Raw genomic sequence first — 13989 nt, 5'->3', positions numbered from 1 at the left:
TGCATGGGCAAAGACTAACCCCACAAAAGCCCTGCAGGCCTAGCGCTTTCTTCCTTAATTATATATATTAGCCCAGTATATATATATATATATATATATTTAGATCCATGCCATCTTATAATGCGCAGCTGTGTTGGCAGTCACCATTTTTAACCTTGTCCTTGCCACTCCAAGCCTTGGCCTCGATGAGTGATGAGTGGGTTCTTGAATACTGGGAGCCGACCTGAGGTCCTGGCCAAGAATGCCTAATCATTGATGCACCATTTACGTTGATGGACATGAAAATTTTGCAAGCAAACTACTATGTGTTAGATATACAGATTATATATAAATATATTTGTGTAGCAACCTGTGCACATTCAACTGAACATATTGTTTTTACTGTCCCATGCATGGAGCGCATTTTTGATCCCTACCCTCCAGGGCAGGCAGCAGCCCTTAAAACTAAGGATGCACAATATCCATCAGTTTTGGGTCCGGCCAAAAACCAAATTCTCCTCAAAAGATTTGGCCAAATACGAAAGCGAATCTGAGGTCTAATTTGCTATTCAAATTTTAATATAAAAAAATATTTTTGTGTTTAGTTGTCAAGAGCTGTAAAGTCACACAACCTTACTGGGTTTGGGTTCAGTTTAATCAGTGAAGCCAAAGCTAAAGGAAGTGCAAGGATTGGGCCGAATCCCAAGCTAAATTTTGGATTTGGTGTATCTGTACTAAATAATGTTGAGAGTAACAATGTTGAGACTGGGGGGTCCAGGTCTACCGGGGCTGCCATATCAGGGGCCCACAGGGAGTGCAGAATTTCCGGAAGGCAGGGGGAGAGGATCCATGAGAGCCTGTGCCCACCAGGTTTTTCCTGGTGTCCTGCTGGTCTAGTCCGACCCTGTTTCATTAGCAATCAACTCAAACAGTTAGTGGGAGTAGAGCCTTCTGACGCCAGCTCATGGGAGGGCAGTGTGTGTGTAACTCAAGTAGTGGGTTGGACTAGTTCAAGTTGACAGTAGCTTATAAACGAAAGTTTGTGGCCTAACTCCAGCAGTGGGTTATTTTGAGGGCATCTTACAGACTGAGGGTCAAGAGTCTTGAGCATGGAGTAACCAGAGCAGCAAACCAAAATAACCCACTGCAGGAGTGGGTTCTTTTAAAATGCCACTGTTAGCTTTTAGTACATTGGGGTTGAGAAATAGAGCCTTTAGCTAAAGAAATGGGCCAGGCTAGAACATTATGACGGCAGATTAATGGCCATGGGCAGACCAACAAGGGCTGATGACTTAGTCATTCTTGGCATCTGCAACTAATGTGTGAAGGAGGATAGAACAGAACAGAAATCCATTGGGAAAGATAGAAAATCCCATTGCTTGATGACAACATTGTGTTATGGAAGTGGCCCACTGATGGATCTGCACAAACCCCTTGTGTGATCCTGTCCTTAAATTGGGGTCAAAGCTCAATTTGTTCATTTGTTGACATAACCAAAGTGAGTGGATCCTTCTAGGTATTTGGTGGAGAGGCCTCCTGGAGGTGATTTGCCCCCAACGTATCACACATCAGCTGGTATATAACTCAAAGGGAGAAATAGAGCTTTTAGCTCAAGGACTGGGCCAGACTAGAACATTATGACGGCAGATTAAGTTAGCCATAGGCAGACCAACAAGGGCTGATGACTTTCTTGGCATCTGCAGCTAATGTGTGAAGGAGGATAGAACAGATATCCATTGAGAATCCTAAAAATCACCGTTATTTGATGACGACATTGGGTTATGGATTTGGCCTACTGATGGATCTGCACAAACGTGATCCTGTCTTTAATTTGGGAAAGTTAAAGCCCAATTTGTTCATTTGTTGACCTAAACAAAGTGGGTGGATCCTTCTTGGTATCTGGTGGAGAGGCCCCTTTTCTAAAAATGTAGTACAGATAACTATGGAGGTGATTTCCAGGAGGTTTTTGGCCATGCCCCCAAAATATCACACCCACTCTTTAGCTAGTATATAACTCAATGTGACTTCTGAAAAAGAAAAGGTCTTTTAGGGTCAACAATTCCTAAAAAGTAGTTAAAATGGTCACTTAAATACTAGTATCTCTCAGCTAAAAAAAAAAACAAACGTTAGGGTTTTGTTCCAGCAAACAAGCCTGATGAAATAAGGACAATTTAGGCCACATCAATAATAACATCCAGCCCACATTGACCTACTCTAATACCAACTCTTTTTTGAGGTTTCAGCTAAATAGGGATAATTATGAGAGATGCATTTGCTCATACTACATTTGACATTGGAACATGACATGTCCTTTCACGGGGCACCTGAGCATTTCTGCAGAGCAGGAGGAGTGAGTAGGCCGATGCCAGTAAGTGCGTAGAAAAGGTAAAATCTATACTAAGATATGGACGTGGTGACTCACATGGAGTCAGAAGGAGACAAGGATTCTTGTAAGGACTGGATTTTCCATATTTAGAAGTATCACATCAGCTGGGGATGAAAAGGGTCTGCAATAAACCCTCCTGGCCTAGGTCATCTCTAATTCTGCCCCCTCACAATGCGATGAGATGTGAGAAAAGGACAAGTACAACACAAATGCAATATCTGACACACATTTCTGGAATACAATCTACTTACCCCATTAAAAATCACATTAGCTCTTTGATTTTATTGGCGCCATGAAAAATGAGAGAACAATAACTCATTAATAATAAGCCAAATGGTGTTTCCAATCATAGGAAAGCGCTAGGAGAATGACTGGTGCCTGCAGGCTCCCCCTGGGCACAACAGATATTGCCCGTTAAAAAGATTTCTTTTATGTACAAAAAAACCTCTTGAATTTCAACCCCCAGCTATGTCGTATAAACAATATATACATTGTTCTAATGTGCATGCGAGTATTATAGATATATACCTTGCACATTGCCCATTTACAACCATAATGGTATAATTAAAATCTATTACTGTTGGTAATGTGGATAATGTTATATATGTCATTGCAGCACAGGCAAAGAAGTGGGGGGTTCCCTTTAAAGTGAACTAAAAGCTAGGCTATAATTTGCTGCTATAGAAACAGCATTTAGAAACATTTATCCTCCCAAACCCACTCCCTTATACACATACATACATGAACAGACACACACATACATTCCTGCACTCACACATGTATAAATACCTGTGTAATCCCCCCTCAAATCCCAATACCTCCCCTGGACAGTGTTGCCTAATTTGGGGCTACTGAGAGAAATGCACTCCTAGGTCCAAGGGTAAAAACCAAGTGAATTCCAGTACAATATACCCAGAAGAAATGGGATATGTTGTCTCATGAGCAATGCAGGCTGGAAATACTGGACCTTTGATCATTTTGGCCACGTATATGGTAAACCAAATGGGCAAAGTGCAGCCGATACAAACATAGATCCACACTATCCATATATATGGGCCAAGTGATTGTTGGCCAGATCCTTCCTGAATGAACCTTTAATGAACCAACATAAGACTGAAGGAAGATGTTCTACAAAGCTCTTCTCTGGCTTCAGAAGCTGGTGGAGTAGAACATCCTCCTTCTTTATTAGTCAATATATTGTGTGTTTAATCTTCAATAATTAACATTTGAAACAATTCATTAGGCACACTTCTGTGTGAGTATGAGCAATTATCGATATACCTTTTAAATAGTTCTCCTCTCTGTGGGAACGCCCATGGCACAAGAATAGTAGACCAAATAGTTGGGTGAACAGGGGGTACAATTGGGCCCATTGGGGTGATTTCCTGTTTGTGTTTAATCAGCTTTGATGTGGATGAAGTTCAAGCAACTAATCAGAATATTAGAATATCCAGAGAGCTAACCTGTAGCAGATCAATTTGGCTGATGTGGGTGTACCCTGTTCTTACTCACTTTATCCCAACTTTTGATTCATATTTGTGTCAACCCTTTCCTCTTTCATTTTAATTCTTTGGACAGGGAATTACCATTTAAATGAAGGTCTTGTGGCCCCTGCAGAGGGAGAATCCAACAACCTCGTATAACTTTAAAACACTACAATGTAGCCTCTGCACAGGAGAATGTAAATAAAAGCAAGAAATCAGCAGATAATGCTCCGTGAGAACCCACATATTTAATCCTAACACCCAAGTAGAGCAAGTTTCAGAAATCGATTTTTCCTTGCAGTTCCGCAGCCGCGTTGTTATTGAGAACTGACATTAGTGGGGGCGTTAATGAGGCTCGGAGTGAGAGACGATTGTCTCCAAAGTCGGTTATAATTGGTATGGATGAAACAGAATTAAAGTGTTATGAATCATGCAGACATGAAATTCAGTCTGTAGCACCTATAGCTCTAGAACTCTCAGAATGCAGGATGGGCACCCAAGTATATCCATTGTTAGTGCCTCTGTTGCTACTGCTTTACCTTCTACCCCACACTACCTGCAACTGCTGCTCAATGTCTTCCCTAATCACATCTACCTACATGGCAACTCTTCTGCACCAATATATATTTATACAGTATATACACTAAAGCATAAAAGGAGGCGACATGACATATAAGAATGAGCAATGAACCCAGAAAGTCTCGGCAGCATCTGAAATATCTGCCACAGCTCATTAAATTCCTTCAGCAGTCACCTCCGCACTACAAAGCACATCATCATGCCCTCCGACACCCGTCTCTCATAGGACCTACATTTATATCTGTGATTGTGCAACATTTAAAGTTGAAATAGAGGCGATTGTTAATGGAAAGGTAAAGGGCAATGCACTGAAAGGATAAAATGATGCATTTTGTGCCGGAAGAAATTCTCCTGATTGGCTTGCGCCGGGGCTCAGGGATGCAGAAGAACTTTTGAAGGAGGCAGTTGCCATAGTTGCATTTTGCAGATGCCTTGAGCAATGAATGATCAGTAAGGCAGTCCCTGAAGTAGGAAAAGGCTATATCCGTGGGGTAGGTGTGTTTGACGTGGGTGGTACAGACATGACTCAACAAATGAGCGGAATGAGACATTCATATTTGTCATTGTTAATAGAAAGTTACATTATAGGAAGAAGAAGAGTAGGACCATGGTCTGGCATCGGAAAAAGAGAAAATACTATTGGTTACAATTATGCACTGGGTCATGTACCCACAGACATGGAAAGAAATGTTGGTCACAGGCAGGGTATGGGTACGGTGGGTGTAGGTCAGGTAGTGAGTAGGGGTCAATTACCCAGACCCTGGATAGAAGTACAAGAAACACAAATGGTGCTCGTTCAAAACTTCCTTCTGGGGTTTGGCTGCCTTCTACATCTTCCACTAAATGCGACACAAGGAGCCAAACTCGGGTCGCACTCTGTGAAGGTCTCTGTGCTCTGTTTTGGAACAACAATTCTTCTTTGTCCAAAGTGAAGAAAACATGGCAGATTGCACCAGTTTTCTGCACTTTGCTCCCTGCCTTGCACACAATAAATAGGGATGCACCGAATCCACTATTTGGGATTCAGTTGAATCCCTGAATTCTTTGTGAAAGATACCAAACCGAATCCGAGTTTGCATATGCAAATTAGGGACAGGAAAAGTAGAAAACATTTCTTTATTTCCTTTGATTTCTTTGATTTCCCTTCCCACTCATAATTTGCATATGCAAATTAGGATTCGGATTCGATTTGGCCAGGTACATGAATTCGGCTGGATCTGAATCCTGCTGAAAAAGGCAGAATCCTGGCCAAATCCCGGACCAAATCCTGGATTCGGTGCATCCCTAACAATAAATGACCCCTAGTGAGTCTGAGGGTTGTCAATAAGCTGATTAATGAAACAATACAATTTTCACTTGTTTACCTTCCCTCCATCCCTAGACATTTACTGCCTCTTGATCATGGCGACTAGTGAGTAGCAGGTCAGATTGCAGATGTTGCAGCTTGTGGGTTTCACTTGGTAGAAATTCAGGTTGTGGGTCTAGGTCAGCAGTTTAGGTGCAGTTATGGACTCTATAATAGGTTTCTCTTTGGAAATGGAAAGATTAGCTCTCAAAGGAGGAATATGCTTGGGACCAGGAGGAAGGAATGCCTTGAGTCCTGTAAGAAGTAGAAAAGAATGGGGGATAGTGGTTATAGAAAGCAAGATGGTAGCAGCAGGACAGGATGGTATCAGTAATACTTTATACCTGTTTATATATCATATGGAGCTTCAGCTGTTGCAGAAACACAAATTCCAGCACCAGGCTGGGAGGGAACTGGGAACAGCTGAGGGGCTATAAGTTGAATAATCCTAATGAAGCATGGTACCTTGCCACCACTAAATATGACCTATAGGTCTACTCAGTTGTACCCTGAAGACAAGATAATTACTACATGGCAGCACAGAAACCAGTGCAATTAGCATCAGAATTGAATAATCAGCAAACCTGTAGCATCAGCTTATATTACAGCCAGGGAAGCTCATTTTCTGCTGGATAATTAGTGACGAGCCCTAAGCTTAGCTTCTCAACAGCCAATCAGAGCCCACTGAGCATGTGAGTGTCACAGACACTTTCCAAGATGGTGACCCCCTGTGACAAGTTTGAAGTCCTGGATCATTGCTGCTATTGACAAGCTGAAACTTTAGCCTTGTGCAATAAGTTCACTATATAAAATATGACATTTTTAGCCATATTTATTTTTAGGGTTTAGTTCTTCTTTAAAGACATGGAGTACAGGATAAAGACACAGACTTTCCAGAGAATTGTATATGGCAACCTTGGGTCGGCAACAGTTCTTTCCTTTTGTCAAGGGCAACTGGCAGTCAGACAAAAACTGCCACAGGGCCCACAGGTCCCAGGCCCACAGCATACATAGAGCAATGTAATGGAGTTACTGTACCTAGATTTGTAGTTACATGTCCTGGTGTGTTGCAGGTGGTGAGCTTCGTCAGTTTGCGGTATGACAGCACCCCGCCGTGGATGGTGTTGTGTGTGCTGTGGTGCTCCATGGCACAGACCCTTCTCCTCCCATCGTTCATCTGGTCCTGCGCCCGATATCGAGCAGATCTACGCACCGTGTGGGAACACTGCGCCTCCATGTTGTCCGACAGCGGAGCGGATGAGGGTGAGAGAAATGTTATAGGTTGAAAGGAGGGAAAAGGGAATGAGAAATATCTACAATTTCTCCAATTATAGTTGAAAGAAACCACCTTTATACCCCAGCCAGACTTTGGCCAAGGATGATCGGTGTCTTAGTATCATAGAGACTGTGGGTTGCAGGTGGGATATTCTAAGGCACATTCCCATGGGCTTTTTTGATCTCTCTTCAACTTTGGTTTGCAAACTGTGGGTCTGCCTCCCCTAGAAGTACTGGTTGGGGATCAGCCTAAGAAGCTTAATATTGGGAGATGAGCACCTAGTGTCAGACTGGGATTCCAGTTCCCACCAGAAACCCTTAGGCCGAGGGCCCACTTTACAAACTATTATTCCTCCTCTCCTCATTCAACCTTTTTGACTCCTAGTCTTTTATCTCTACACACTATACTATATACTTCCATTATTAAGCCTCATAAGGAAATAGGGAATGACCATGAGATAGGACAAATGGTCAGAAGCAAAAGGGCCACTGACACCTGGACCCACCGGGAGTTTTCCTGGTATCCTGGTGGGACAGTCCGACACTGTGAGCATTATTTTCTGGTCTATATAATTATGGCTTATACAACAATTTTTTCATATAACTCTGACTCCAAGAGGGGCTTGCACATCCTTCCTGGAATGCTGGGATTTGAAGCAGCTAGAAGACCACAGTTTAGATGTTCTTGGCCTAATGCCCTCCATAGGGATCCCTCTGATACTTGGCTCTAAGGCAAATTCCATTTCTGCCTTAACCACAAGCCTGAAATCCTGGAACAATATCAGTTTTAGAATTCTGCCCCATAGTCCATTTTATATTCTGGGGTCTTCAGTCAAGAAGCTGGTTGTGGATAATCAAGTACCCAAATGTATATGTATATATGCAGATGTTTTTTTGTTTTTTTTTAAACAAAGCTTGTGTCTAGTTTCACCTGATTGTCCTCTTTTGCCTCTCCCCACCTTTGACTCCAACCAAACTCAACTACACCCCATGTTTCTTCCCTGCACCCACTTTTATTTTGCTTTTTCTTGCACCATATTGCCTGGCCCCCATTCATACCAATCTCCGGTCACAGACAGTGGTCGGGATGACTTTGCAGACGGCCGCCTGTGTGAAGTTCGTTTCGATTCCAATGGAGCTGCCATTAAGAGACCCCCACAATATCTGGGAGGAGTCCTGAGAGATGGAAAGTATCTGCCAGTTAGACACGTCCTGCTCCCAACAGACCGGGGCCAGTACCTCCAAGTGCACCGACAGCAGGTAAGACCTGATGACCAGCTACTAAATCAGTGATCTTGTTATCTTCTTCAATAGAATGCATATAACTGTCTGACTAAAATAATATATGCTTATTAATGGTTCATTTTAAGCCATGCAATGATGTCACTGGTGTCATATGACTCACTGCTAATTGTGTTATATAAAAAATATACCCAACTATATTAACATAAAAAGTTATTAGCTAAAACCTTCGATATAACTGTAGTCCTGTGCCTTTATATGGTCACAGAACCCTCAGTGACTTCTAATATCCTTATTATTTACAGTAGGGGGTACATTATCCCTTATAATACATGAGTGATACTCAGAGTTCCCTGTATAACTCAGCCTGCAGCCTTGTGCCTTTATATGGCCACAGAACAACCCCTCAGTGACTTCTAATATCCTTATCATTTACAGTAGGGGGTACATTATCTCTTATAATACATGAGTGATACTCAGAGTTCCCTGTATAACTCAGCCTGCAGCCTTGTGTCTTTATATGGTCACTGAACAACCCCTCAGTGACTTCTAATATCCTTATCATTTACAGTAGGGGGTACATTATCCCTTATAATACATGAGTGATACTCAGTGTTCCCTGTATAACTCAGCCTGCAGCCTTGTGCCTTTATATGGTCACAGAACCCCTCAGTGACTTCTAATATCCTTATCATTTACAGTAGGGGGTACATTATCCCTTATAATACATGAGTGATACTCAGAGTTCCCTGTATAACTCAGCCTGCAGCCTTGTGCCTTTATATGGTCACAGAACCCCTCAGTGACTTCTAATATCCTTATCATTTACAGTAGGGGGTACATTATCCCTTATAATACATGAGTGATACTCAGAGTTCCCTGTATAACTCAGCCTGCAGCCTTGTGCCTTTATATGGTCACAGAACCCCTCAGTGACTTCTAATATCCTTATCATTTACAGTAGGGGGTACATTATTACTTTAGCTCCCTTTAAAAAGCAGCCAATGCAGAACATCCATGCAAGTAGCCAAAACTAGGCATCACTTCAAAGTAAAGGCACGCTCCTGTCTCCTGTAATTTCCGCACGGGAGCTAAAAGCCACTGGGCACCCGGCTGTGACTGTTTGTTATCAATGTGAATAATGAGCGAAAAAATCCAACATGGATCTTATAGGAGCAGAGTAACCTGGGGGGGTGGGGGAGCAAACTGAAATACCAGATTAAAGGGAAAGTCAGAATGGCAATAAAATATGGAAGAAAAGAAGCCACAGAACAGTGGGATTGAGGATAAATCAGATGTGGGTTTAGAATGGAGGAAAGGAATGGAGACAAAGGGGAAGTCATTAGTGGAACCTGAGAGATAGAACAGAACGTCAGAGGTGAACGTATTTCTCTAAATCAATACGCGGGCCCTGACAAACAGCAGTTTTAATTCAAAGCCCAATCATTTATTTAATCCGCGCCTACAGATGTTACGTGGCCCTGTCAGCAGCAAAGCAGGGGCGTGATGAAAAAAGCCTTGCGTTATCCAGATTAAAAATATAAGACATACACGAGGATTGCTAGCAGAAGCCACCTTGCAGTTGGTCTTTTGAATGATTTGCCTCCTGCAGGAATGCCCAGCCAGAAATCTCAAGATACCAGAGATCCACGAGTGAATATGGAGTAGCAACGACCTCTTAGTTTAAAGGCTCGTTCAGTTTCTTCCCCCTGACTGACAATGTGAAGGAGAGCAGCCCAGGAACAGGAAATAGATTTATTAATACAATAAAAGGTTGTTACATTATATAGGTGATAATTCCACATGGATTGAATGGCAACCAGTCCCCTAAGGTCCCTTTGTGGATACCTTTATCGTGTTTTTATTACAGGTATACGAACTGTTATCCAGAATGCTTGGGACCTGGGGTTTTCTGGATAAGGGGTCTTTCTGTAATTTTGATCTTCATACCTTAAGTCTACTAGAAAATCATGTAAACATGAAATAAACCCAATAGGCTGGTTTTGCTTCCAATAAGGATTCATTATATCTTAGTTGGGATCAAGTACAAGCGACTGTTTTATTATTACAAAGAAAAAGGAAATCATTTTAAAAATTTGGGTTATTTGGATAAAATGGAGTCTATGGGAGACGGTAATTTGGAGCTTTCTGGATAACGCGTTTCAGGATAATGGATCCCATACCTGTAGTATTTATTATTCAGCTGCATTTTTGTTATTATATTATCTGTGTATAAGATTCAAGGGTTAATGGTTTTAACTGGGTGGGTCCTGAAGGCAATTTAAAGGGGAACTATCGTGAAAAATTCAATTTAACATAAGTTCCATCAAACCGAAATAAGACGTTTTGTAAATATAATCAATTAAAATGTCGGTACCGTTTCTGAAATACTCAAGTTTATCTTCACTATTCCTCTCTCAGCATCTGTTTCTCTTCATTCTGTCTTCATGCAGCAGTTGGGTGTCAGATATTTATTGACAGTTACATCCAATATATCTTATAGGGGGGGCTCCTTTCCTAGCAGATGTATTAGAGCTCACTCTATTAAAATCACCAGACATCATGTCTCTCTACATGCAGGATTTGTGCAAAAGGCAGTTATTTTGTTAGATTTTGTTTGTACTGGAATCAGTTATTTGAGTGAGCTTTAATACATCTGCTAGGAAAGGAGCCCCCCCATAAGATATATTGGATCTAACTGTCAATGATTATCTGACACCCAACTGCTGCATGAAGAGAGAATGAAGAGAAACAGATGCTGAGAGAGGGATAGTGGAGATAAACTTGATTATTTCAAAAATAAAGCAGAATTTTTAATTGATTGTATTAAGAAGTTTCTTATTTCAGTATGCTGACGCTTATATAAAATGTTAATTTTCACGATAGTTCCCCCTTTAAGTACTAGTGCCTTATTTATCAAATGCATCTGAGTATTTTAATCAAAACATTCCGACCAAACTAGAATCCACGATTGGATCTTATTTATTTTTTAAAAATCACAATATAATCGGATCTGGGACAAACACAAAAAAATCTAGCGAAATCCGTATCAAACTATTTTTTTCGGAATTTTTGCCTGAAAAGTCCAAAATAGTCATTTTGGGCTAATTCCAGCGCAGACAAAAGAAACTTCCAAATAGGATAGGCACCTCTTCCATTGACTTATATACAACCTCTGCAGGTCTGAGATGCCGGATATTCGGATTCAGACTTTTTCCATCCTCGGGGTTTAATAAATCTCAAAAAAATCATGTTGTATTTGCACTAAAAATTTCGATTTCATAGTAGGAAAATAGAATTTTTCAAGTTTTTGGCATTCTGGCTAGGTGTTTATTTATCAAAATAAAATTTTTTCTTGTTTTTTAAATAAAAAAAAAAGTCCAAACTAGAATGCACAATTTGTCCTTATTTATCAATAAAAAAAAAATTGAATCCAGAAAAACTGCGACTTTTTCAGATTGTCGCATGAAAAGCCAGAACTTTTCGTGTTTGGAACACGAAAAATTTGAGTTTTCGTGGTAAAACAAGAGTAAACCCTGAAAACCCCAAACATTTTGTGAGGGTTAAAACATCTTTAAATGGTTAAAGGAGAACTAAACCCCAAAAATTAATATGGCTACAAATCACATATTTTATATAGTGAACTTATTGCACAAGGCTAAAGTTTGAGCTTGTCAATAGCAGCAATGATCCAGGACTTTACACTTGTCACAGGGGGTCACCATCTTGGAAAGTGTCTGTGACACTCACATGCTCAGTGGGCTCTGATTGGCTGTTGAGAAGCTAAGCTTAGGGCTCGTCACTAATTATCCAGCAGAAAATGAGCTTCCCTGGCTGTAATATAAGCTGATGCTACAGGTTTGCTGATTATTAAATTCTGATGCTAATTGCACTGGTTTCTGTGCTGCCATGTAGTAATTATGTGTATTAATTACTAATCAGCCTTATATTGTGACATTTCTATTCTATGTGTACTGTATATTGTGAGTGGCTCCCTAAGCTCAGTAAGTGACAGCAGCACAGAGCATGTGCAGTGAATCAGCAGAAAAGAAGATGGGGAGCTACTGGGGCATCTTTGGAGACACAGATCATTACTGCTAAAGGGTTGTGGTTGCCTTGGGCTGGTACAGAAGCACAAAACATCATGTACAACATTAGGCTTTACTTCTCCTTTAGGGTCATCTGCCATTGACTATTACATGAATACAGCAGGTTTTAGGTGGCGTATTTTCGGATTCGGACTTGGAACAGCTTCAGGGGGATAACAAATTGTGGAAAAAATCTCGTATTTTTTGGGGTTTTCGGCTTCAAAATATTGCACGTTAATAAATAACCTCTACATGTAGTTTTGTATTATACTCCAAAATATGGAAAGATCCCTAGCTTTCTGGATAACAGTTTCCATTACTGTATAGCCATGTACAACACAAACAAAACCATAGCAAATTTGGTATACTGTAAATTTGCATGTAAAGTGGGGGGATTAGGTTTACGGCAGACTGTTGGGGGGCCCAGGAAGGACCTGCTTTTTTCTTATTATTTCTGCAGCTGAATAGATTTTGTTTCCGCTCTCTGTATTCTTTTATCTCCTGTTCGGCAGCTTTGATGTGAGACGTCAGCACATGATAAAGGGATGTCAAGTGCTGGATAATAACAGCTATAATTTTGCCTAAATCCCAATTCAGTTCCCTGCGTCTCTCGCAAGCACCGAGTTGCTGTTTCTGCCCGGAGTTATCATTTTGTACTTAGCATTCCCTTCGCTGTTACTTTGCCAAGGATGGAGGAAGAATCACCTTTAGTACGTCGTTGTGAGAGAGGCCGTCAGGTTTCCATAGCAAATAAAAAATAGATTCTCTCTTTGAGCGGAAGCCAAAAATAACCAAACAACAAGAGTTCATTTATACCCAGAAATAATTCCTTTATTTTTATCATCATCACCGATTGTCCAAATTCAGAGGCGGAATTATGTTTTAAAAAAGGGGAGAGTCTATATACTCTGCTGCTATATTATGCCCCCCAATATCACCCCCAAATAGTAAAATTCTTTTTGGAGCCTGGTGCATTCAATTGTGCCTAAGGAGAGTGCTTGCCCACAGGGTACAGTACCCACCACCAGTCCCGTTTTGAAAATGAAAAATCTGAATATATTAAGCCACAGCCCAGTCTGCCCCAGTCACAAGTAAACCCTCTGCTGATCCAGTTGCAACTCCACCTCTTCAGGGGTTTCGGTTGGGACTGCTGATATCAGGACAATAGGGGAGCATGGGTGCTCAATAGAAGGTTTCCTATGCACAGTGTGGCCCAGACCTACAGCAGTGCCATATACATTGTGCCCATTGGGTTACATATGATACACTTCCGAGTGTGCCAGATGCATCTGCAGCACTGTATTAAGGTCCGACGCCACCCCCAGTTTGCGGAGTGATGTCATGCCCACAACGGTGCGTGACTTCAGTCTCCATCACATCTGATGTCACTTCCAATGACAACATGCCTGGTATCCCCTCGCTCCACCCTCAGCTCCGCCACCAGATTTGAATAGCAAGTCTCCAAAGGTGGCCAATTTTTTTTCTTCTAAGGGCAGAGACACGCAAAGATTCTGGGAGATTAAACCCCCCGAAAAGCCTTCCCGCCAGCAATAATCTAAATGGCTGGCGGGATGGCACTTGGAGTGCTTCATTTTCCGAAGTCACCTGAAG

General features: G+C 41.4%; 1 protein-coding gene across 1 annotated transcript in view; it reads left to right on the top strand.

Annotated features, from left to right (window-relative positions):
* Nucleotides 1-13989, top strand: part of gpr162.L (G protein-coupled receptor 162 L homeolog) — a 36475-nt gene that overhangs the window by 15635 nt on the left and 6851 nt on the right. Inside the window, exons 3-4 of the mRNA XM_018225044.2 lie at nucleotides 6847-7036; nucleotides 8124-8308. Of these exons, the coding sequence (XP_018080533.1) occupies nucleotides 6847-7036; nucleotides 8124-8308 (375 nt within the window). The remainder of the gene's footprint in view (nucleotides 1-6846; nucleotides 7037-8123; nucleotides 8309-13989) is intronic.

This window comes from Xenopus laevis, chromosome 7L (assembly GCF_017654675.1).
Source record: "Xenopus laevis strain J_2021 chromosome 7L, Xenopus_laevis_v10.1, whole genome shotgun sequence".
In the NCBI taxonomy this organism is placed as follows: domain Eukaryota; kingdom Metazoa; phylum Chordata; class Amphibia; order Anura; family Pipidae; genus Xenopus; species Xenopus laevis.
The sequence above is the reverse complement of the archived record's forward strand: the minus strand, read 5'-3'. Positions and strand labels throughout refer to the sequence as shown.